This window comes from Carcharhinus amblyrhynchos, chromosome 10 (assembly GCF_965287045.1).
Source record: "Carcharhinus amblyrhynchos chromosome 10, sCarAmb.v2.hapA, whole genome shotgun sequence".
NCBI classification, from domain to species: Eukaryota; Metazoa; Chordata; class Chondrichthyes; order Carcharhiniformes; family Carcharhinidae; genus Carcharhinus; species Carcharhinus amblyrhynchos.
The window spans coordinates 90,328,542-90,352,956 of record NC_137333.1 but is presented as its reverse complement, the minus strand read 5'-3'; the positions used below and the strand labels follow the sequence as shown (position 1 = coordinate 90,352,956).

General features: G+C 39.3%; 1 protein-coding gene across 1 annotated transcript in view; it reads left to right on the top strand.

Moving 5' to 3' along the window:
- tmem131 (transmembrane protein 131) overlaps positions 1-24,415 on the top strand; it is a 168,435-nt gene that overhangs the window by 127,449 nt on the left and 16,571 nt on the right. Inside the window, exons 19-32 of the mRNA XM_080197595.1 lie at positions 3,089-3,175; positions 3,422-3,574; positions 3,786-3,861; positions 4,004-4,121; positions 5,836-5,974; positions 6,091-6,200; positions 7,644-7,710; positions 9,895-10,046; positions 10,346-10,488; positions 12,100-12,286; positions 12,761-12,946; positions 13,743-13,901; positions 16,381-16,976; positions 22,345-22,514. Coding sequence (XP_080053721.1) covers positions 3,089-3,175; positions 3,422-3,574; positions 3,786-3,861; positions 4,004-4,121; positions 5,836-5,974; positions 6,091-6,200; positions 7,644-7,710; positions 9,895-10,046; positions 10,346-10,488; positions 12,100-12,286; positions 12,761-12,946; positions 13,743-13,901; positions 16,381-16,976; positions 22,345-22,514 — 2,343 coding nt within the window. The remainder of the gene's footprint in view (positions 1-3,088; positions 3,176-3,421; positions 3,575-3,785; positions 3,862-4,003; positions 4,122-5,835; positions 5,975-6,090; positions 6,201-7,643; positions 7,711-9,894; positions 10,047-10,345; positions 10,489-12,099; positions 12,287-12,760; positions 12,947-13,742; positions 13,902-16,380; positions 16,977-22,344; positions 22,515-24,415) is intronic.

The following is a 24,415-nucleotide window of genomic DNA, read 5'->3' as shown; positions in this document are numbered from 1 at the left end:
TGATTAAAAGTCTCCATTATTTTCATTCAGATGGAATGAATAATTCAGATCTGTTCAACAGGGTTAAAGCCAGCGTCTGTCAATGTTAACAGCCAGTGCAAATATCTTTAAATTCTTAGTGAACAATTGAGCTGTCAAACATCATATATTGAGATACTAATTAGCACTAGTGAACACCCAACACCAAATGTTTTCTTGTTTATTCATGGGACTTTGGTGTCACTGGCTAGACCAGCATTCACTGCCATCACTAATTGCCCTTCAGAAGGTGGGTGGTATGCTTTTTTTGAACTGCTGCAGTCCATGTAAAGAAAGAACACGTGCATGTAATGCTTTTAGGAATGCAATTCCAGGATATTGACCCAGCAACAGTGAGGGGACAGCAGTATAGTTCCACATTGGGGTACTGTATGACTTGCTGTGCACCGTGGAAGTGGTGGTGTTCCTGTGCAACTACTGCCCTTGTCTTTCCAGGTGATAGAGGTCATGGGTGCCAGATAGTCTTGGTGAGTTCCTACAGTGCATATTCTAAATGGTGTACACCACTGCCACTGTGTTGGTGGATACCAGCAGTCGTCTTTATCTTGGATAGCGTCAAGATTCTTGAGAGTTGAAGGTGCATGCACCCAGACAATTGGGGAGTATTCCCTCACTGCTGACACGTACCTTGTGGATGGTTAGCAGGCTTTGGAGAGTCAGGTGGTGAGTTACTCTTTGCAGAATTCCTAGCTTTTAACCTCTTGTAACAACAGTGTTTATAAAGCCAGTTCAGTTTTTGGTCACTGGTATCTCCAGGATATTAATAGTGGGGGATAGTAATGTAATTGAATATCAAAGGGCGATGGTTAGATTGTCTGTGTTGTTGGAGATGGTCATTGTTTGGATCTTGTGTAGTGCAAATATTACTTGTCACTTATCAATCCAAGCCTGATTCTGTCCAAGTCTTGCTATATGTAGGCACAGGCTGCTTCAGTATCTGAGGATTTGCAAATGGTGCGCATCCCATTTCTAACCTTATGATGAAAGGAAGATCATTGAAGCAGTTGAAGATTGTTGGGCCTAGGACACTCCCATAAGGAACTTCTGTAGTGATGTCTTAGAACTGACTTGATTGTTGTCCAACAACCACACCCATTGATTGGAGTTTTACTAGGGCTCCTTGATGCCACACTTGGTCAGATGTAACCTTAATGTGAAGGCAATCATTCTCATCTCTGGAATACAGCTCTTTTGTCCATGTTTGGACTAAAACTGTACTGAAATCAAGAGCTGAGGGGCCTTGCGAAACCTGAACTGTCTCCATGAGCAGACTGTTGCTGAGTAAGTCCCGTTCCATAGCACTGTTGATGACTATCTTCCATTGTTTACCTGATTGAGTAGACTAATGAAGCAGTAATTATTATGTAGAAAAGTAAAGGAAAATGCTTTCGGTGAAGGTGCATTTTCACTTCCTTTGTATTTGGAATTATGTGCACGTTATTCAAACATTTGGGAAACCTACTGCAGCTAGCATGTGACATAAGGGGGGAAACTTGGTGTTGACAGGTGTTAACATCAACAAGGTCTTTTTGTGCGTGGTTAACTTGCCGAGCTGAACTGATGCTTGGCTTATTCTGTTCTGTCTTTGTGATGTGATTATATTAAAAATGTTGGAGATAATTCTTCTAAAAAAAAAATTCTAAGTGCTGAATTCACATGAAAACTGGAGTAACTCCTGTTGATTTTTTAAGCAGGATTTTAAGAATTAATCTCCCACATTCTGAGCACTGCAGAGTGCCTAACATGATTCCCACCAGTTAGGCTCCAACAAGAGTAATATGTTCAGTTTAGGCCACCACACCTTAGACAAGGTGCAGAAACTTAACAAGTTCATGTGTTTCACGAATTACTTTCTCAATTTGTCCTGACCTTCAAAGATCCATGTATATACCCCCAGAGTTATAACAGCACACAGGAACAGCCCATCACGTCCTTGCCAACTCTCCTTGGAGAAATCTAGTCTATTTCATCCCCCTGCTCGATTTCTGCAGCACTGCAAATTGATTTCCCTCAATGGCCCTTCCAATTCCCTTAGGAATTCATCATCACCTTGCTACCACTATGCTCTAGAACAACCAGTTCTAAGTCATCGCTACTCGCTGTGCAAAAGAACAGTTCTTCCTTTCATGCCCTCAGCATCTCTTTTTCAAAATCTTGAATCTTGGTCCCCCATTCTTTTTTACCCACGTTTTCTAAATCTGCCACATCTTTTAACAAAACTCCCCTCGATCACCTTTGCTCTTGGAACAATTCTGGCATTCCCAACTTAACCATGTAACTAAAATTCCTCACGCCTGAACCATTCTGTTAGATATCTGCACCTTCTCATCCTTTCCTAAAGTGTAGTGACTAAATTGAATGTATTACTCCTGTTGAGTCCTAACCAGAGCTTTATAGTGGTTCAGCATAACTTGCCCTACTTCTGTAATTTAATGCTTGTACTTTTGAAGCACATGATCATATGTTTCACAAGCTACTTTCTCAACTTTGCCTGCCATCTTCAAAGGTCCATGAATATAATCCCCTCCCCTCCCCACCACCCCCCCACCCCCAACTCAAAGTACCTCTGTTCATTATATAGCTTCACCCTATCCCTTCTAAAATGGATCGTCTTCCACAGTTCTATTAAATTCCTTCTGTCTTGTCTGCCTGTCCAGCAAAATCCTATTTCAATTAACTGGTATCATCCTCACTGTTTAACCAGCAAATCAGCAGGTGTTGAAATTTGTATTGTATCACAATTCTGTATTCCAATATCCAGTCACTTATCTAGAAATTGTTAAATTAGGCTGTTACATAAATTGATCTAATCTGAAAACTATGCTGGAAGTTGTTCTGCAGAAGCCCCAAGATTTGCATTAGATTTTCTACATGTATTGCAAGATCTTTCTGTCTCCCATCTGCCAACCCCAGGAAGCATTTTTCAGCAGGGCTCGAGGTGAATTTGTTTTAGAATTAGTTTGAGAGTTTTATTTGGGTGAAAGTTAATTGTAGCAAATTGCTGTATTTGTTGTAGGCTAACAGTCTCCCTTTTTTTTAAAAAATACAGATTTTAACCATCCAAGTAAAAGCACTTATTGCTGTAGGCTCCTTGGTTTGCTCACCCAAGCACGTTGTTCTTCCAGGCTCATTTCCAGTAAGATTAAGCTTATTTCTCCTATTTCAGTTTCGTAATATCTCATTATTCTTGCTGTGCTGACTTGTCAAAATGAACCAGAAATGTTTTGAGCTTAATTATTGTTCATTTGTTTTTGTTTGTTTTTTGCTGTTTTTGGAGCATTTCTTTTTGAGGGGTAAAGAATGAGAGGGGAGATGCGTGTATTAAATGTTTCCTTTGCCCCCCCCGCCCCATGTATAAGCTTATGACTATCTTATTTTACAGGGGAAAGTAGTTCATCATAGTTTAAATATAATGAGTTCCTTCTCACAGAAGGTGAAGCTACAGAATATACGTCCTCTAACAGAGGATGTGCGATTCTACTACAAAAGGATGAAAAATAACAAAGATGATTTAGAATCAAAAAAGAAATCCAAGGTTTGTCATATTTTGTATCCTGTATATGTGCATGATTCTCCTTAGAAGCAGCACGTTAGTTTCTGTATTTCAACTGTACAATTCTCTTGGAGATTAAACTCAACCTGTATTTTTTTTATTTTTATTGCAATGCTGAGTCGATCACTGTTTTGCTTTGGTGTAACTTAACTGTTGCCCTGCTTTATTAATTATATTTATCTTTTTATTGCAGATAGCAAATATTTATTTTGATGCTGGCTTACAATGTGGGAATTATTGTTATGTGGGATTGCCTTTTTTATCTAAATGTAAGTAAATAAAATTCACCTTTTTTGTAATTTCACCAAGAAAATATACATATGAAAAATACTGATAATTTTTGCATTGCATTGAGTAATTTTTTTGTCTCCACCACCACCCCCCCCTCTTTTACTCCCCCACCCTCCCCAGCGGAGTTAAGGTTGCAGCATAGTCTCGCAATGCAAGATGATGCATGGGATGCAGACTGGGATTTGTATAAGAATTTGTACAAAAAATGGACAGAACTTAAGGAAAACTCAGGGCACAAGTGAGTTCTTACATTTTAGTGTTGAAAATATGTTATTGTTTGTGAATACCACTGCTAACGCTATAATGGTGGTGAGTTAGCACACTGCCTTTTGACCAAGTCCTCCAGAAGTTCAAATTCAACCTTGCTAATTAAACAAATTTCCATTCCCTGGGTATCTGAATTAAAATTAATTTGGATGCTATTGTCTTGCCTCCTTGGAAGAGGATAGGGATGGTGGGGAAGGGTGTATGAGTTCACAGTATGGAAGCATTTATTAAATAGCTATTGTCTTTTTCTCTAGACAGAGGATGCAAAGCCATGGTGGCACAATGGTAATGTCACTGCACTAGTGATCTAGAGGCCCAGAATAATTCTATGAAGTTGTGGGTTCAAATCCCACCTTTGGTCAAATGAAAGCTAGCCATCAGTAATGACAACCATCATTGATTTTTACGAAAGTCCATCTGCTTCGCTAATGTCCTTTTTAGGAAAGGAAATGGAATCATAGAATCCCAACAGTGTCGAAGGAGGCCATTCAGCCCATCAAGTCTGCACTGACCACAGTCCCCCCCCAAGGCCCTATCTCCTTCACCCCACATTTTCCCCTGTTAATCCCACTGAAACCAAGGGGCAATTTACCATGCCAATCAACCAAACCCACACATCTTTGGACCTGTGGGAGAAAAACGGAGCACCTGGAGGAAATCCACGCAAACACAGAACGTGCAAGCTCCGTGCAGTCACCCAAGGCCAGAATTGAACTCGGGTCCCTGGCCTCTGTGAGGCAACAGTGCTAGCCACCGTGTCACCATTACTCAGCCTCGCCTATATATGGCTCCAGATCTTCAGGTTAACTCTTGACTGCCATCTGAAATGGCCGAGCAAGCCACTGACTTTGAGGGTAATTGAGGATGGGCAGCAAATATTGGCCTTCCCAATGACACCTACATCCCCTGACAGAATTTTTCAAAAGGATGCCCAATGAAGAAAAGCAATAGAAAATGCTTTGTAGAAGTTAAAACTAAAATGTATTTTTAAATAAAATTGCAAAGAATTTATCAAAGCTGCTCTTGATTTCTGTATAACTGATATTGTGAAGGAGGAGGTATCTTGTAGACAAGTATTGGCAAGCCAACAGGTAGTGGAATTGAGCTCGAGGCAGGTTGGTCCTAAAGTACAGTAAAACTGTGTTGAGCTTGTTGTAACTTGCGTGTATAGGCCATTGTCTACTAGTATGTCAAGTTGCAGGAGGATTTTTTTAAGCATTCTAACCTGTCATCCCATGATGTGTGGTTGGCTGAAACTAGACAGAATTTAGGCATGGTAGCTAATGGTTACTGAAAATTCTTGGTAACATCACTGGTATCAGTTTGTCTTTTATCCTTTTCACTAGCCTCTGGTTCACAGCCCTACAAATAAAATTATTTTTGCTACTGCATGCTGATTAGGCCAACATTCCTGCAGATACGTCATCACCCTATTAACATCCAGACACATTAGGTCAGCCATATTAACCATACGTTACAACTATGGGAATGGAGTGACTTTACTTCAATTTAGCTTGCACTTCTGGCAAAGTGGTAGAAGTTGCAGTTTTGTGTTATATTGTGTGGTTACCCTTATATTGCAATTATTTTAAATTAAGTTACATTGTACTTCTAGTTCTTTGTAAAAAGATGCTGTGTATTCAATGCTGGCATGTGTTTTTTGACTAGTCTTTACCTTTTTTAAGGATGGATGTTGTCTTTGAAGTAGATACAGACCTACAGAAAAGTGTTCAAGCTGTAATCACATCAGAGCTTATGTGGCCATCATTGATCAACACAACACGAGATTTAATTTTCCCTCTTACAAACACAAATAACACATCAGTAAGTATTTATCACAAATGTATTTAATAAAAATAAACATAAAAGGTGAATCATTTGTATATCTGTTGCATCAGTGAGTTCAGACCAATTGGTGGTAATTGTTGTTTCCTTTGCAGGAAAAAGAACTCATTTTAGAAAATCCTGCTGATGTACCTGTGTTTGCCCAACTTCTTCCTTTAGCATTGTATCCCAATCCTTCATTTGTTGCAGATGTGTTAATGGAAAGGTATGTATTTGCTATTTCATTTCATTATTTCTTTACTAACCAACCTGCGTATCACTCTACGCTCTCTACTCCATCTCCTGTAAGCTAGAGAAGGAAGCCTGGATAATATTGTCCCTCTTCCTCCACTCAAGTACAAAAGTATGAGGTATTTAAAGGCTCTCTGTACTTGCAGGTGTCACCAAGACTGGCTGAGATACATATAATGTAAAATATAGGGTACATATCTACAGAGGGTGCAGGAATAGAGACCTGGGGGCCTGAGTGCAAGAATCAGGAGGCACGTTGATAAAGTGGAGTTACAAATAACAAGTATATGGGATTAGTGGCCTAGAGTACAAAAGCAATGAAGTTATGATGAACCTTTTTATAAAACCCTAGTTTAGCCTCAACTGGAGTATTTTATTTTGATTCTGGGCACCACAGAATGATTCCAAGGGCGAGGGACTTTGGTTGGGTGGGTAGATTGGGGAAATTTGGACTGTTCTTGGAGAAGTGGGTGTTGAAAGAACTCTGGTGGACTTATTCAAAATTGTGAGGCATCTAGACAGAATAGCTAGAGAGAAGTTGTTTCTTTTGCCAGAAGGGCTGAGAAACGAAGGGACACATTTGTGATTCACAATCTTCAACACAAGGTAAAACCTTTTATGCTGCCAGTGCTTATGGTGTCGAATGCGCTGCCTGAGATTGTGGCAACAGGTTCAATACTGGCTTTTAGAAGAGAATTGGATAAACACTGGAAGGTTTGCTATGAGAAAAGGGAATGGGCATAGCTGAGTTATTGCAGTGAGTTAACATGGAGAAGATGGTTCGCATGGCTGCCTCTACATTGTAACCATTCTGAGTCCATGTTGATTATGTAAATCATCTTCTGTAAGTTGTTCCCTTCTGAATGTATTGACCACCTTTGTGTCTGAAAAATAGTTAAATATGTTTATGGCTTCAGAACAGTAGGAAATAACGAATTGCATGAATATGTTAAGGTATGCAATAATTTTGTATAAGTTCTTGATCTTCATTATGTTTAATACCTCGCATTTTGAGTTTGATGTTTGTTTTCTATACCATCCATGGCGCCCTATAATTTGACATGATGCAAAGAAGAAAACTTTGCTCCTGTTAAGGGCGGTTCTTTATTTAATAACATTATCTAACAATTGCTAGCTGTCTGTACCATTCATTACTGCTAGTTTAGTTCCAAACAGAATCAGACTCTTCATGCCTAGTGAGCATGTCATCACTAATGAATCTATGTAATTGTTGCTCAGTTGGATTTTGAAAACCTATTGATGTGAATTATAAATTGTGATAATAGTTAATACATTTGAAAAATGCAGACTATTAGCATGGACATTAACTTGTAGTATAGACCTTCAAATGTATGGTCTGAAACATGCTGGTTAGTGATCATCTGCACTTACTGTAATTTTCATTCTTTAATTTCAGGCTTCATTTAGGCAAGCATGCAAATCTGGATACAAAAACCTTTGAATTTAAGATCGTCAGCAACCATGTAAGTTAACTAAGTTGCCCTCGAAGGATAACAAACACCTCCGTTTTGAGGGTCAAATTTAAGATTCGGGCCTTAATTGGGTTGCTTTCCTGAATTCCTGGCCTGAACTTGAGATTTAAGGAGAGAAGCAGCTTTGCTAACTGTGATTCCTACTAAGGTCTCCAATGCAACCAAAGTGGATGGTCTTAATGTATGTCTCAAGATTAGTTTTCATAAATATATTTGAACAACAAATATAGTGGTTAATAGAGATCATAGAATCTTACAGTGCCAAAGGTCGTCATTCGGCCCATCCTGTCTGCACTAACCAAAATCCCACCCAGGCCCTATCCCCGTAACCCCATGCATTTACCCTGGCTAGTCCCCCTGACACTAAGGAGCCCATTCACCTAACCCACACGTCTTTGGACTGTGGGAGCAAACCCACACAGACACGGAGAACATGCAGACACCACAGACGGTGATCCAAGCCAGGAATCGAACCCAGGTCCTAGTACTGAGGCAGCAGTGCCAACCACTGTGCCACCCCTGTTGTTTCTTAAAATGGTCATGGTGCTTGATGAAGACTGTACAAAAATGGATGTTATTAAATACAATGACTTTTTTGTATAACAGCATAAGGAACAAAAATGCAGTGGATTTGATTTTGACTTGTATGAGGCCGCTGTGTCTGCTATGATGGATACAGTGGAGAAAATGTTAACCTAGAAATTGATATTTCTTCAAACTTCAGTTTCCCCTTTGGTTAATTAAATTTGATCTTTAGTTTTTACTGAATTGGAAGAAAATTGGCAAGAAGGAAATTAAGCTGCAATGTAATCTAAATTATTTCCCTGCCTAACAAATGCAAATTCTTTAGATATTCCATAGAACAAAAAGTAGATTTGCAACAATATCAGCAATGACTGGATTATACATTAAAAACTAGATGTACTCAATCTGTAGTTTGAGTGGGATTTAATAGAAGTATGTAAAATGAGGGAAAATTTTTCACTGGTTGGCCAGCTGGTACTGTGGGGACATTACTTTAGAGTTCTCACTGAAAGCATAACAGGTGAAGATGCGACCTTTCACATGGTAATGAATTGTCACAAGTAAGTAATTCAAGCCTAGTCAGATATTTTAAGGAGAAAACTCAAACATTAATTCCACAAATCCACAGTGATACAACAATTAGCATTGCTGCCTCAGCGCCAGGGACCCAGGTTCGATTTCTGGCTTGGGTTACTGTCTGTGTGGAGTATGCACATTCTCCCTGTGTCCGTGGATTTCCTCCTACAGTCCAAAAGACGTGCTGGTTTGGTGCATTGGCCAAGCTAAATTTTCCCTCAGTGTATCCAAACAGGTGACTAGGGGATTTTAACAGTAACTTTATTGTAGTCTTAATGTAAACCTACTTGTGACTAATAAATAAATGTTACATTACACTTTGGAAAGTTGTGGAAAAAGAACAAGATTTTAGAGGTGATAACTAGCAATTTCTCATTTTTTGAGCTGATCGGATGACAGTGAGTCACTTCCATATTTATACTGCCTTACTGTTAATCAGCTTTCAGATTTATACACTAATGTGTGTACCTTTTTTGGATGTTGTGATATTCAGTAACTTGCAGTGATTCAGCCAAATCTCTGCACCTCTTGATGTCACAGTTCTGCAGTTAGCTGGCTGTAGAGTTATAAACTTTTGAAGGAAACACCTCAATGCTTCATTCTGTGTCAATGCATGTTAATGATGCTGCCCTTGTTGACCAGTATGGGATCAAGTGGTATTCTGCCTTCTTGGGATCAAACTAATATTTCTAAAGAACTTTGCTTGGTGCTGACCATGAAATTGGTCTGCCTAGAACTGCATGGTGCAGCTAATTCAGGCTAGGTTGGATGTTGTTTTGTTTCTATCTAGCTTTATTTGAATAACTTATTTAGAAAACTTTATCCTGTTGAAATTTCTTTAAGAGCAGTTTTTAACTGGGTTATATTTAATGATTTTAGAAGTCGAGGGATAAGTGGAAAAACTGATTCTGTGGACCTTAGGCATGCGAACTGAATCGGAAGCTATACATGATTAGAGAAGAACAATAGTTTCTTCAGAGATGTTAATGTAGGGAGGGGAGATGTTTTATTTTTTGCCTGTAGAATACAAATCAAACTTATTTTCTCCTCCCTCACTTTGTCCCTTATTTCTAGACGCCATCCGTTAAAAGTACGTCAGGATTTGTGGAAGGATCTGCACGACAATCTGTGCTAAATGTCATTCTAAAGTCTGGTGAAAGAAGAGCTGTGACAGTGAAGTTTACACCAGTTCACAACAGAACTGTGATGTCCTTAATTATTATAAGGTGTGTTTCTGTAGCTGTGTTGACTTCTGTTCCATTGACTTGATGTTTGCTTCTCTTTTACTTCCAGGTTTTCTGATTTGTGGAAGGTTTTGGAATGCTTCTCTAATTTGGCATCTTGTAAAATAAAACCAGTGCTTGAAGCTACAGTGTGTGTAGTCTCATAATTTGATCATATGGATCATACTGTTCAGGGCTGTTGACTAAAATGAGCACCATTTAGTTAGACGTTCCCAATTCTACAGAATTATTTCAGGAGTTTAGTCTGAGATTGTTTTACCAACTAATTCTTTACTCTGCAGAAACAATCTGACAGTGGTGGATGCAGTTGTGGTACAAGGGCAAGGAGCAACTGAAAGCCTGAAGGTTGCAGGAAAGCATCCTGGTCCTGGAAGTTCTTTACGTTTCAAAATTAATGAAGCATTCCTTAAAGACTGTTCAGATAGTAAGTAATTTGATAATGAAAGCACGTAAAGAGAAAAAATACTTCTATGGTGGCCGGGGGGTGTCAGCAGGGGATGGTTAGCAGAAGTTGACTGGATGGCTAGTGTGTGTGTGGTTCAGACTAATACCAACAGTACAGCAATCTATCCCCTTTTCTGGCTGAAGTAGACTTGGGGTCTGTCTTTGGCCTACCTGTAGTTTGGAAAAACAAACCCTCTCGCTTGCTATGGTTTGACAAATGTTTGCCAAGTGCCGGCCTCCAAGCACCCCAACCTCTGAGCAGAGAGCTCCAGATAAAAGGAGGTGGGTGTAGCTGGTATGCTTATTATTGTGAAATACTCATATGCCACCTGAGACTCATAAGATGCCACCCAAGGCCAATGGAGAATGCTGCTCTCTGAGCCTCACGCGCCGTAGAATGGAGGCAGTAAAGTTCCAGCAGTAGAGTCGTATAGCACAGGAAAAGAATCTTTGGCCCATTGAGCCTGTACCGACAGTAACTACTACTAAAGTTGAAGTAGTAAAGGACTTGGAATGAAGTTGAAATTTGAGAATTCAAACTTTGAGTACATTACTGAAGAATTTGCCTTTGGAAAGTCCTGAGCACATCAAAACTGTTACACAAAAATATTAGAACTAATTGGTTTTTTTAAACATCTTAACGATTTGTAAGCTATTGTGATTCCTAGCAACCAGTATGGTAAATGGCCAGTTTTAGTGGTGCTGCTTGAGATGAATGCTGGCTAGGACAGTAGGAGAACTTTCTGATCTTTTAGTCCAGTTAAACAGGTTGTGGTTTTAACTTTTCATGGGAAAGGTGGCACCTCCAGCCTTGCTCACACCTCGTAATTGTGCTTGATTTCAAATCAAGTAAGATAAATTTATTAGAAATAAAAGGTTTTAGAACAAATCAACTGAAATTTAAAAACCCAATATGACATGATAGATTTTATGTAGGGATGCAAATTATTTTTCTTTGCTGTAAAATGTCACGAGTAGCGCAGCCATTTTAACCAACTAAGGAAGAACCTGAGCCTGTATTTAAAAGCAATTTGTCACAAGTGGCATTGCAACATTGAATGCATTAGTAAATATCTGAGGGCTTACTGAGTAAAGCAAACTGTAACAACTCAAGGTAACTGCCCACCACCTTCTTGCGGACAGTTAAGGATGAGCAATTAATGCTGGCTTTGCCAGTGACATTTGCACCCACGTTATAAAAAATGCTGCTCAGTGATACCATACCACAGACCAAGAAGGTTCTAATTTTTATCCTTTGAATTAGGTTGTACCTGAACCTGTATAGAGGATATTAATAGCTTTGTATCGCTTGGGCTTGAAGGAGGAATTTAGCTTCAGTTTTCAACTCTAGTTTTAATTATTGCTTTAGGAAATGTACATGTAAAGCAAAGATGGGAGATGTCACGTAACCACCCACGGTTGTTTGCAGCATTAGCCTAGGCTTGCATGGAGTGTATTGAATACCGGATGCGTTTCTAGCACCCATCAGTAGTCAATACTTTTAATGGATTGGGAAGAGGAGGGATGGAGCAAGTAAGAAGTATTTTGTGTTTATTTCATTGAAAGCTAATTAACTTTTTTTAAATTGCAGAAATGAAAATGAAAGAGCCAAACTTCACATTGAAGAGAGTTTTTAAAGTAGAAAATACTGGACAACTTCCAGTGCTGATTAAATCTGTGGAAATCAGTGGATACATTTGTGAAGGATATGGCTTCAAAGTTGTAAACTGTCAAGAGTTTGCACTAAAACCAAATGCCTCTAAAGACATTATTATATTGTGAGTCTTTCAGTTTCTCTTTTATTTTGGTTTTGCTTTGGCTGTTTAATCCATGCATTCTCAGTGATGCTACATTACCATCAGCTTAGAAGTGTAACTATTTTCAATGGTTCAGTCTATTGACCCAGGGCTACTTTAAGTTTACCTCAAAGTTAATGTTGCCTACTTACAACACAACTTTTCTCACTATAGCAACCCTATAATGAACTAAGCGGTATAATAACCAGTGGCTTTTTTTAAAGATGTGTATTGTAACAAACATGGCACTTTTTTTAAAAAAAAGCGTTTGGATTGTTCCTTCAAAATCAGGAAGCATAACTGGTTGACTTTAAATCCACAAACTTCCTGGTGCCTGGTTTTAACCACTCAATGTCATTCTGACATGGTCTGCAGTAGTAAAAGATGCATTTGTGATGCTGTTTGCTTTAAATGCTTTCATCTATTTATACGGGTCCTGGCATTTTTTGTTTTCAGGTTTACACCAGATTTCACTGCCTCCAGAGTTATCCGTGAACTAAAGCTGATCACAGCAGGAGGCTCCCAATTTGTTTTTGTATTAAATGCATCACTTCCTTATCATATGTTGGCAACATGTGCAGAGGCCCTACCTAGACCTAACTGGGAGCTGGGACTGTATGTGATCATCTCAGGAATAATGAGGTATCTATTAAAGACTGTGAATCATTTCAAAACCTACTGAAAAATTGCTTTACTTGTAACTTTTTTTAAAATTTAATTTTTTTTGTTTCCATTAGCCAGCTATGTGACTAGTGAAATCCTTCACCTTTTTATTCTCTAAACAAAGCGAATGAGGAGTTTACATCTGTGGGATTCCTGTCTGCTCAATGGAGGAAACATCCCATTTACCAAGGACTTAGGCATAATTTGGCAATGTTAAGGCTTTGGAATGCCAATTATGTACTCAAGTACAATCAAATGATTGGCCATCATTTAGGGCAATTAGTTGTAGGGCAACTTGAATTCAAGTGTGAAGAAGACCGAGCCTAATGATAGTCTAGCAAATCTCTTTATAAACCAGGCTAGCTGGTCACTTATCAATGTTCTGAAGCACTACCTGGTACGTGTAGTTTTAGCTTCCTTCACCTGATTTGTCATCTTGAAGGCAGTATTCCAATCCGATCCTGCTTGTACTCTTCCTGAACAGGAATCCCAGTTACTAGTTGGGCGTTGACAAGCATGGGTTTGAGCCCTGAAATGTTACAGATGGTACAATGATTGTGTACAGCAGTTAACAAGCCTTGGTTAAGCCATCCCTAATATTTTCTAAATGTCCTAAGTTCTGTCAAATGAGAGCTATCCTACTAATCTTAGAGGGTTTACTTGTGTTGAAACTTCTTCCTTTTTTGAGTTTCTTTACCTGTTGAGTTCAAAGAATGGAAAGGGAGAGAAACTGATACACTACAAACTATTTTTTTGATTTGTAATTCTTTTTCAGTGTTTTGTTCCTTTTGGTGATTGGAACAGCTTATTTAGAAGCTCAAGGAATATGGGAGCCCTTCAAAAGGCGTCTGTCTTTAGAAGGGTCCAATCCTCCCTTCGACATGGGAAGGACATTCGATCTCAGGAGAATAGTTGGTATTTCATCAGATGGAAAGTAAGTTTAATCTTGATTTGAATGTGTTTTTTTGGGATTTTCAGAATTTGTGGCTTATATCAATGCTGGGTCCCCGGTTATTTGCCATTTATATAAATGATTTGGATGAGAATATAGGAGGCATGGATAGTAAGTTTGCAGATGACACTTAGTGGACAGTGAAGAAAGTTATCTCCAATAGCAATGGGACCTTGATCAATTGGGACAGTGGGCTGACGAATGGCAGATGGAGTTTAATTTAGACAAATGCAAGTTAATGCATTTTGGTAGATTGAACCAGGGCAGGACTTAATCAGTTAATAGGGCGTCAGGGAGAGTTACAGAACAAAGAGATCTAGGGATACATGTTCATAGCTCCTTGAAAGTGGAGTCACAGGTGGACAGAGTGGTGAAGAAGGCATTCGGCATGCTTGGTTTTGTCGGTCAGAACATTAAATACAGGAGTTGGAATGTCTTATTGAAGTTGTACAAGACATTGGTATGGTCACGCTTGGAATGTTGTGTGCAATTCAGGTCACCCTACTATTAGAAAGGATATTATTAAACTAGAGTGCAGAACAGATTTACTAGGATGCTACTGGGACTTGATGGATTGAGTTTATAAGGAGAGGCTGGATAGACTGGGACATTTTTCTCTGGAGCGTAGGAGGCTGAGGTCTTAGAGGTCTATAAAATAATGAGGGCACAGATCAGCTAGATGGTCAATATCTTTTCCCAAAGGTAGGGGAGCCTAAAACTAGAGGGTATAGGTTTAAGGTGAGAGGGGAGAGATGGCAATTTTAGAGGGTGGTGAGTGTCTGGAACAAGCTGCTTCAGGAAGTAGTAGAGGCAGGTACAATTTGGTCTTTTAAAAAGCATTTAGATAGTTACATTGGTATGATGGGTATAGAAAGATATGGGCCAAATGCAGGCAATTTGGATTAGCTTAGGAGATTTTTTTTAAAAAAGGGTGGCATGGATAAGTTGGGCTGAAGGGCCTGTTTCCCTGCTGTAAACCTCTATGACACTCTCAGTCCAATTACAGCTTGTTAGAACTAACATTGTATTTTCCCCCCACGTGTTTAGCTTGGATGTACTAGTGGTCTGAGTGTGGGATATGCAGTTATGCCACGCAGCACATTAAATGGTCATTGATTTACAGTGACTCGCCGTCTTGTCTTGGAAGTATATCACTGCTCCTTCACTTTTGCTGGTTCAAAATCCTGGAACAACAACTCTAGCACTGTTGGATTGCAGCATTTCAAGAAGGCAGCTCACCTTCAGCTTGAGGGGACTCATGGATGGGCAATAAATTGTGGCTTAGCCAGCAATGCCCACATCCCATAATGAATTTTTTGAAAAGTCATGTTCTGTCAAATAGATGAAGTCTAATGAGGAAAGTATCATGTATTTTGATTTTTGACAGTGTTTTCAGAATGACAAAGCTGTCTTCCTGGATTTTTTTAATAATCCTTTGATCTGCAAGAATCAGGAATATCCTAAAATTTAGACTTTCTAGGTGTGCAAAGACCAAGGCCCAATCTAATCACCTTGGTAGTCACATAATGAACAATAATTAAGTTGTTAAATTATAGTTGTTGATATCTAGCAATTAGTCCACATCAGGCCCAGATATGAAGTGAGGATATCCTCTATGATGGAAAGCTTTGGGAATCGAGTGCAAACTCACCTGCTTTAGTGTGCTATATTTTATATCTTGTCTCAAAGTATTATCTGAAATAAGTATATTCAATTTGCCTTTGAAAGAATCCATACTACTTCACTTCCATTATTTCGCTAGAAAACCTGTGTAGATTTACTTTCCCTTACTAGAGTAACATTCACTCAGGTTAGCTTGGGATTTAACTCCCTTTGTTCTACACGGACAAATTGGAGCAAATTCCAAAACTGGGAACCTTTCGCAGTGCTTGACTTCAGTCACAGTAATTGATCCCTTTTATAGTTACTTGCATGTTTTTTTAACTCTGAACTTTTGATGCACCTTGAAGTTCAAATTAGTAAGCACAGCAATAGGATGAGTTATCTTCTGCAGAACTAGCAGCCTGATGGTGCACTAATGAAATAACTTCTCCATAATGTTCTTGATCACTGAGCTACCAAATGTTGTTAGTTCTGCTTCACATTTTAGCATGCAGGTTTGTTCATTGTTTTCGGCTTCCTGTGATTCATACCAGAAACTCTCAGACACAAGTCCTACTTTAATATCCCTAGCACAAACCTATTTTGTGACGTTACTCTGTTAAATACAAGGTTACAATCAGGAATGTGTGTAATTGTCATGGTAATAGCTGTGTGATCTTCCAGTAGCATTTTACAATTAACTTCATTTATGTGGTCTATACTTTTTTAAAAAAAATGCTTTCAAACATTTGCTTTTCTGTGCAGCAATAAAATATGACTAAATGTTGCTTCTTTTAATATAGAGTTTTGGATAAGTAAAACCATCTCAGAGCTCTTGTATTTTTTTTGTCGTCTTCAGTTTAAATGCACTTGGATCAGATTCAAATCACAATTCTTCAAGAGGAGTATTTGGAGGAGGTGGTTCTTCAAGACCCAGTGTAGCCAACCACAAGCAGTTCTCTGCTGCATCACAGTTGCACAATAACAGAAACTCTTTAGACTTTGAAAGTCCAAAATTAAAAAACAATTTTGCAAATAATTCAAATAGCACTGGTAGAACATCTACCCCAGCAGTATCCATTGCATCTGCTACAAAAGTAAATTCCATTGCTTCTGAGACAAATCCATCCCAGAGCCAGCCAAACAGGCGATCAAAGACATCAAGACAGTTTCATTTAACACACCAGCAACAGACACAAATACAACCGGATCTACAGTCATTACCACAATTACCAGCAGTGCCTCAGCAACAGGAGCAGCATAATGAGAACACTGTGTCACATCTGTCACCTCCTGTTACATCATGTACGGACAATGCAAATACAAGGCACAGTTCAGAGGACTCTGATATCACCAGCCTCGGAGATGCAGTGGACAGAGAATGCGAGCTACCTGAATCCTCATCACCAGATGTCTTCACAGAACAGCCTCCATCTCCTGCATCAAAAAATAAAGGTAATAAAGCATTTCTGAGCTAACAGCTTGCATTTGCATAGTGCCTGTAAGATAGACAAGCACCTAACAAAAGCTTAAAAACAGGTGTCGGACCAAATGAGGACATCTTGAGATGAGGTCAGACTCAATGGGCCAAAAAGTCAACCATTTAGGATCAACATGAGAAATTCCTTCATTGAGGGAGGGTATGTATCTTTAGAATTCTTTACCACAGAGGGATGTTGATGAGTATATTCAGTACTGGGATTGATTAGATTATTGGACACTAAGGGAGGAAATTGAAGGATAGGGTGAAAAGAAGAGTTGAGGTAGAAATTCAAGCATTTAATTCAATGGCAGAATAGGCTGAAGGGGCCTGATCTCATGTTTTTAGCTGATATGGCCAAAAGCTTACTGGGGAGATGGTGTTATCATGTTAAGTCACTGGATTAGTAATCCAGAGACCCAGGCTAACGTTCCTGGGCCAAGAACTCGAACCCATTGGCAGCTGGTGAGATTTAGATTCAGTTAATAAATCTGTAATTAAAAGCTAGTCTCAGTAATGACCATGAAATCATTGTAGATTGTCATTAAAAACCCATCTCATTCACTAATATTCTCTAGGGAAGGAAAACTGCTGTCCCTGCCCAGTCTAACCTACATGTGACTCCAGACCCACAGCAATGTGGTTGATTCTTGACTGCCCTCTAAAGTGATGTGGCAGAGGTGATTGGGAATGGGCAATTGTTGCCAGTGACATCCACGTCCTATGAAAGAACAAATAAAGCTTGGTCAAGTGATGGATTTTAAAGGAAGAGGAGCTAAAAATGCAGTGTGTTCTGGGGAAGGCTGGAGACACAGCTGCTAATATAAAAGCAAAATACTGCAGATGCTAACAATCTGAAATAGAGGAAGTGCTGGAAATGCTCAGCAAGTCTGGCAGCATCTGTAGGGGCATGTTTCACTAATGCTGGGAGTGGGGCCAGATCTGCATGATACAGTCCTCACTTCCTTCCCCTCTGCCTGTCTAACACAGCTTGCATTGGCTTCTCCTAACTTGCGTGGTCACTTTGAGCCTTGCACTCCATTATTGGCTGCCACCTTCTCCTTACCTATACCATCTATAGGAATGGAGTCAGCTGATTTCCTCTGTCATGCAATCAAGCCAATATTGAGCTGCTATTTTTCTTCAATTTTGCTGTAATTTCATGCAGTTGACTCCCTGACTGTTCACTGAAGTCCCACTTGGTGGTGTGCGCAGCACTACTAAAGAAATGCAGCTCGACTCGAGTATGGCAGTAGGGGTATTTTAGCTTGATCGTCATATCTATCAGTTGTTGCAGTCAGCAAGGGCTGCGGAGACAGGAAAGGGGGTTGGTGTGGGTAGATGACTTGAAAGGACTTGAGAGAACATTGGCCTTTAATAAGGTGTGAGTAGCTGTTGAACTGTTCAGAGTGATTTGGTGTGCTTACTGCAATCTAAGTAAGGCCTTTATAATTTGTTTCCTTATTCTTTTGTGAGTGTCACTGGAAAGGCCAAATTCAAAAAGTTTCACTCCATTCTTAAAGTTACAAAGCCAATGAGCAGAATGGACAGGGCAAGCCCAAATCCATCTAAAGCAATTCAAATTGAATCCAATTCGTAGCCCCAGGAAACGTAGAATATCCAAGCTGACGAGGTATTGCATCCCAGCTTGGGTTTTGACAGAATACTACGTTTGTTCTTAATCAAAAGGTTGAGGTGCCATATTTGTTGCCAGTCCCCAATTGCTCTTGAACTGAGTGACTTGCTTGGCCATTTCAGAGGGCAATAAAGAGTCATTAATTTTTGGGTCTGGAGTCACATGTAGGCCTAATCAGGTAAGAATAGGGGAATTTCCCTCCCTAGAGGCCATCTGTAAACCAGATGGGTTTTTACAACAACTGATTAGTTTTCAATTCCAGATTATACTAATTGAATTTAAATACCAATAGCTCTGTATTGGGATTTGTCCCTGTGTTCCCAGGGAATTAGCTTAGGCCTCTGGAATACTAGTCCAGAGACTGTTAACACACTGTCTCTCCATAATTGACACAAACAGTAATTGCCTGTTCTAAGCTGTCCAGGATAAGTAGTCTCTCATTCTGACAGAAATGATATGATCTGGTGGATTCAGAGCTCTGCTGGAGATGAACTGTTCTCCGTTTGCCAGCTTTTGCGGTTTTCTTACTTTTGAAAACTGTCTAGGTTATGGCAAGGTCATGAAAATAGCAGGAAATAAGTAAATTTTCTGGTGTGGATTATTCAGTTATGATTCTTTGAATTGTAATGACTGAAATGTAGACCATGATGTTACAAATGTAGGCGTTTTATCTTGTGGGAAAAGAATGCATTTTACACTAAAATGCACTTTCCTGTCATAAGAATACCCTGCATGTTTCCAGTTGCAAAAAAGTCCTGGTCTGATATCTGCATTTCCAACATCACTCCAAACAAACATATAATGCCAGATTTAGTCTTTAAGTATTCCTGCCAATATTGGATATAGAGAACGTAGAATATTACAGTGAAGTACAGGCCCTTCAGCCCTTGATATTCACTGACTAGTGGAACGAATCTAATGACCCTCTAACCTAAACTATTCCAATGTTATCCATATGCCTATCCACTGACCATTTGAATGCCCTTAAAGTTGGCAAGTCCACAACTGCTGCGGGCAGGGCATTCTACGCCCTTACTACCCTCTGAGTAAAGATGGAATATGAAAATGCCACAATTATGGACTGTCTCCTCCTTGTTGAAGGAACAAGGTCAAGAATATGTGCACCAGTTTTTAGAAGGGTTGAGTGGCTGTCCCTCAGGCTAATTAATGTGGGGAAACATTGCAGAAAGTATAGCAGCAGATAATTGGTGGTGGAGGGGGAGGAGGAGAAAATATTCAATTTGGGCAGCTGTTCTGTCAGTTGTCTAAATGGATTATGGTAAAGCAGGGAATGGTCAATGGCTAGCTGCATGGAATTGAAGGAAATAGTTGGAGAGAAAGATTCAAAGAGTCATCCTTGACCCCTAATGGTGGGTAGGTAGTCTTATCAAATGTCAACAATCAGAATTCAATCACATGTTCTCTGGCTTGGGGCAGGAATGAAATTCATATAGCATTTATTTGGGACTGGAGGTTTCCATCAACTATTGTAGACTGTTCTTGGCAGCATCTCCAGGCCACAGGAAATTTAGCCTGATAAAACCATCTGTTCTGGCTTACTTCCAATACATCTGAGAAATTGACTCAAGGGTAGTGAATATCTGGAACAAGCTGCTAGAGGTAGTAATAAAGGCAATGCAATTCTGTCTTTTAAAAAGCGTTTAGACAGTTAGATTGGTATAGAGGGATATGGGTTTAGCTTAGTGGTAAAAATTTGTGGTATAGACAAGTTGGACTGAAGGGCCTGTTTTCATGCTGAAAACCTCTGACTCTAAATGTTGAGCACAGTCCACTCCTATCTGGAGTATTTGAAAGCCCAAAGGCCAGCATTATTCCTGGTACTTGATTGGGGTGTTTGAAATTCATTACCATTTGCTTTGATCTTTTGTGATAGTCTTCCTTAAACATTTTTCTTGGTTCCAAATTGGCAGTGTGAGCTCTGAAAGAAAAGAGGGGCTTTTCCAAGCTCTGCTCTTGGCACAGACTATGAATAGTTCTGCATCTGGATCTCTCTTCCAAGTTGCCTGCTTTAAATGCTGGTACAGTAAAAATTAGTGTTTGTAATTGTCTGCAGCTTTCTCCCTCTGTTCTCTTGAATACAGTGAACTGCTGCAGCAATTTAAATTCACCAGTGAGTTTGCATTTTGGCACAAGTGCCTTTCGCTTTGGCAAGAAAATCTATTTGTAAAGCCAAGAAAGGCTTGCATGAAACTCAATAGACACTTGGTCATTTGCAGACTGGATGCAATCACAATGAAATGGATGACAATTCACTTGTTTCATTCAGCACCCTGTTGACTATTGATCTTTGCAGGATCACTGGCTAAATTCCAACAGCTGCAAGAATCAGTCATGTGTACTTGGAGCCAAAGGAAGAGTTTTTCAAGCAATCTAGGTTGGCTGTAGTTGAAGTGCCATTTGACAACATGATACACCAATGGTCTTTGATATTGGACGCTGAATTGATTTGGGCTGTAACACTATATGCCACCCAGGGTGATCTGAAGAGCCCAAGTTTGCTTATTTTTTGATTTGAGTGTATTACATAACAGCTGCATTGTTCAGTAGGCAAGGCCAAATTGCTTTTATTAAAACTACAGTTAATAGAGGACGTATCTCTTCACTTTTGAGAAATCTTCTATCTGTGTAATGGGAATTATGGGACTAAAACCATATTTATTTTTATAACACGTGCTGGATTGGGAAAAATTGTTGAAAAGCAATGATGTCTGAAGAATTGCCAACAGATCTCACAGCAAGAAAGTGATAAGAGATAGGTGACTCCTGTTAGCTCAGCTTCTTGAGCCTGTCTCAATTCAAATGAACATCATTAAGCTGAATGAACTTTATTTGTAAGTGTGTACGTTTCTCCGAGTTTATTTAATTTGAGCGCAGTTTCACTTTTATAGAAGTTTCAATGCAAGTTGATGCCAATTCAGAGTGCGCCAACAAAAATGTTTACCATTTTAGATTTTTTCATTCACTTACCGAGTGTTGCTTGAAAAAAAATGTGCTAGTGAAACTTTTTGTCTTGCACTCTTGGGACAAGACAGCCGATAGAACAACAGCTTGTACTGCATGTGATGAGTATGTAGGCAAGTAGATTCCAGTGGAGGTGTTATCGGGTGAGAATGTATGAAGAATAAATAATTGCCTGATGAAATTCTAATCAGGCAGGTCAGCTGTGACCAGGGCAGTTGACCTGGGGAATGATTGTTCCCTTAGCTTTGGCTTAGTTGAAAGGGTGCAATGTGTGAGGGTGTCCCTTCTGTCTGCAAAGGACAGAGTCCTGTGTGTTAATGTATGTAGCTTCTAGCATGCATAAGTCAGCCACATAAATATATAATTTTGCTCCTTCTGCCACCACTTTCCAGTATCAAAAGAGGCAGTCTATTTTCCATCATCTGTGAAGGCTGATGTAGAGCAAATGTCAAACATAGGTGAGTGGCTTACACTTCCTATTTCTTGGAGTTTGCCTTGCTTGCTTTTCTCCAGCCGTACTTTGTAGGAAATACTTGCTCCTTGCTTTTGCTATTTACTGGAGATCAATTTCTTAAGAAATTGTTCTCTGACACCAACAGGGTTCATTTATGTCAATAAGTCAGCCTAATAAACCATTGTCATTCATCCAAGCCAACCCATAATGGCTTGAATTCTGTTTAAATTTTCCTCTGTCATTGTGAACACATCCTTGTTTTGTATCACAGGGAGAGTAAAATTACAGCGTAAAACAAAAGCACAGAAAAAACGTGAAGAGAAGGACAGACGGGTAAAAGGAAAACCACAGGAGGATGAATTAAAAGATGCAGATAATGATGACAGCTCTTCCACCACCACTGAAACATCTAACCCAGATGTCGAATCACCCCTCAAGGAGGTGAGTTACTTTCTATAAAGATGAACATTGACAAAGCCTAACTTCTCCCTGGTTTATTTCATATGGACTGCGCAGGTGAAGTAAGTTAATTCTATCTTTTTCAAATTGTGTGAATAATTTAATGCCCCTTTCCAGTTACTACCTTAATCTTGTCCAAACCTAAACCATAATATGCTTTTCCCAAAAATTTTCAACCTTGATCCTTTGCTCCAGCTTACTGCCTCATGTTCAATCGTTCTTTTTCAATTCCTTCAATATGTCACATCCCAGATCTGCAACCATTTCCCCAGGTTTGAATTTTTCCCATCAGGTTTCCAATCATCAGAGCACCGATATAGCCTTTCCAACAGTCACTAATGCAATCCTCCTTGATTGGAGCTATGGTTAATTTTATCCTGCACCCTGATTCTTGACCTTTCTGCAATATTCAGTATAATGACCAAGTTTTGCTCCTACTTGTAGAAATGCAGCCAGATCATCTGGTTTTGCTCTATCTTCCTTACACTGTTCAAAGATTTATCCTTAATCACCTCTTCATTTATCTCTGTTCTGCCCCTTATCGATGTAAGATTTGTGTTTCAAGGTATTAATACCTAATTAAAAGCTCAATGTTTAATTTCTAACACTTGCGTCCTCTTGTGTTTGACCTAACAGTGCATGATTAACTATGTATGAATCCAGCAGAATGTATTAAGTAAGATTTTACATATTCACTTAAAGCAGCGAAGACAGCCTGAAAATCCGTCACCCCCATGCTCTGAGGAATCATTGAATTTTGCCAATGTAGGCAATATCTCTCTCTCTCTCTCTTCCCACCACCCCCCCCCTCACTGTGTCTCTGAAGTGACATTGTATTGTGTCCAGAAGAGTCATACTCAAGAAACCATGATAACACTGGCAACAAAGATTGTGATTTTCCAACTTTTGTCCCCACTTCTCATTGTTCCACCTCCCTTATTGGGAGAAGTCTAAAATCACCTCTTCCATTGGCTGGCAGTACAAGTCATCTTGTCTCATCCCCATCTCTAACTTGACACAAATGTTTATCCCTTGTTTGCCTAGAACCTCAGAGTTTACATCTCATTGTGAAGGAATGCTATATCCTTTAGTCAATACTGCACTACCAAAAATATTCACAAACCTACTGTAACCCATTCCAAACAAATGGTAAAATCATTAAGAACAAATACTAAAAACGCTTTCTCATAATGTCAATGGTGTTATACCTTGCAAATGTAATCCATTAATTCGATGCATGTGTTTTGTTTAAAAGATAATCATTTGAAGAACAAACTACTTTTCAGCTACCTTTTCAAATGAGCAGCTGAATACAGACTTTTTTCCTCTCAAACAGCTGTAAATTACCTCGTTGACTGCCCATTGACTCATTACCACAAATTCCAACTAAGCCATTTGATTTGAGAGATGGTCAACCATAAAATTTGTAAATCTTGCAAACCTAAAAATGAGTAGATTTAATGGTCAGTTTCCACGTGTTAGCTGGTACAAGTATCTCCATTTATTTAACTCCTGAATTAGCTACATACTAAATTTGCTTGTTGGGCATCAAGTCTGAATCATAATTTACTGATGTTCAACTTGGTGAAGACTTGGTCAAGATCTTCAGAGCCTGACTTGCGTCACTCCCTTGACATCTCAACTAGACTATTTATCATATCTTTTAAAAATGCAGATTCTGAATCCGAAGCAAGAGCAGAAAATATACAGAGCAATCAAGCACGTCATCTGTGAAGATAAATAGGTTACTGTTTCAGGCTTAATTCTGTCACAACGGGAAGATATTTCAGATAAACAGCTTATAAAAGAGTAAGGGAAAGAGTGGCTTGAAAAGCAAATTTCACCAGATAAAAGGGTGGGGAGAAGACAGAAGAAAGTTTAGA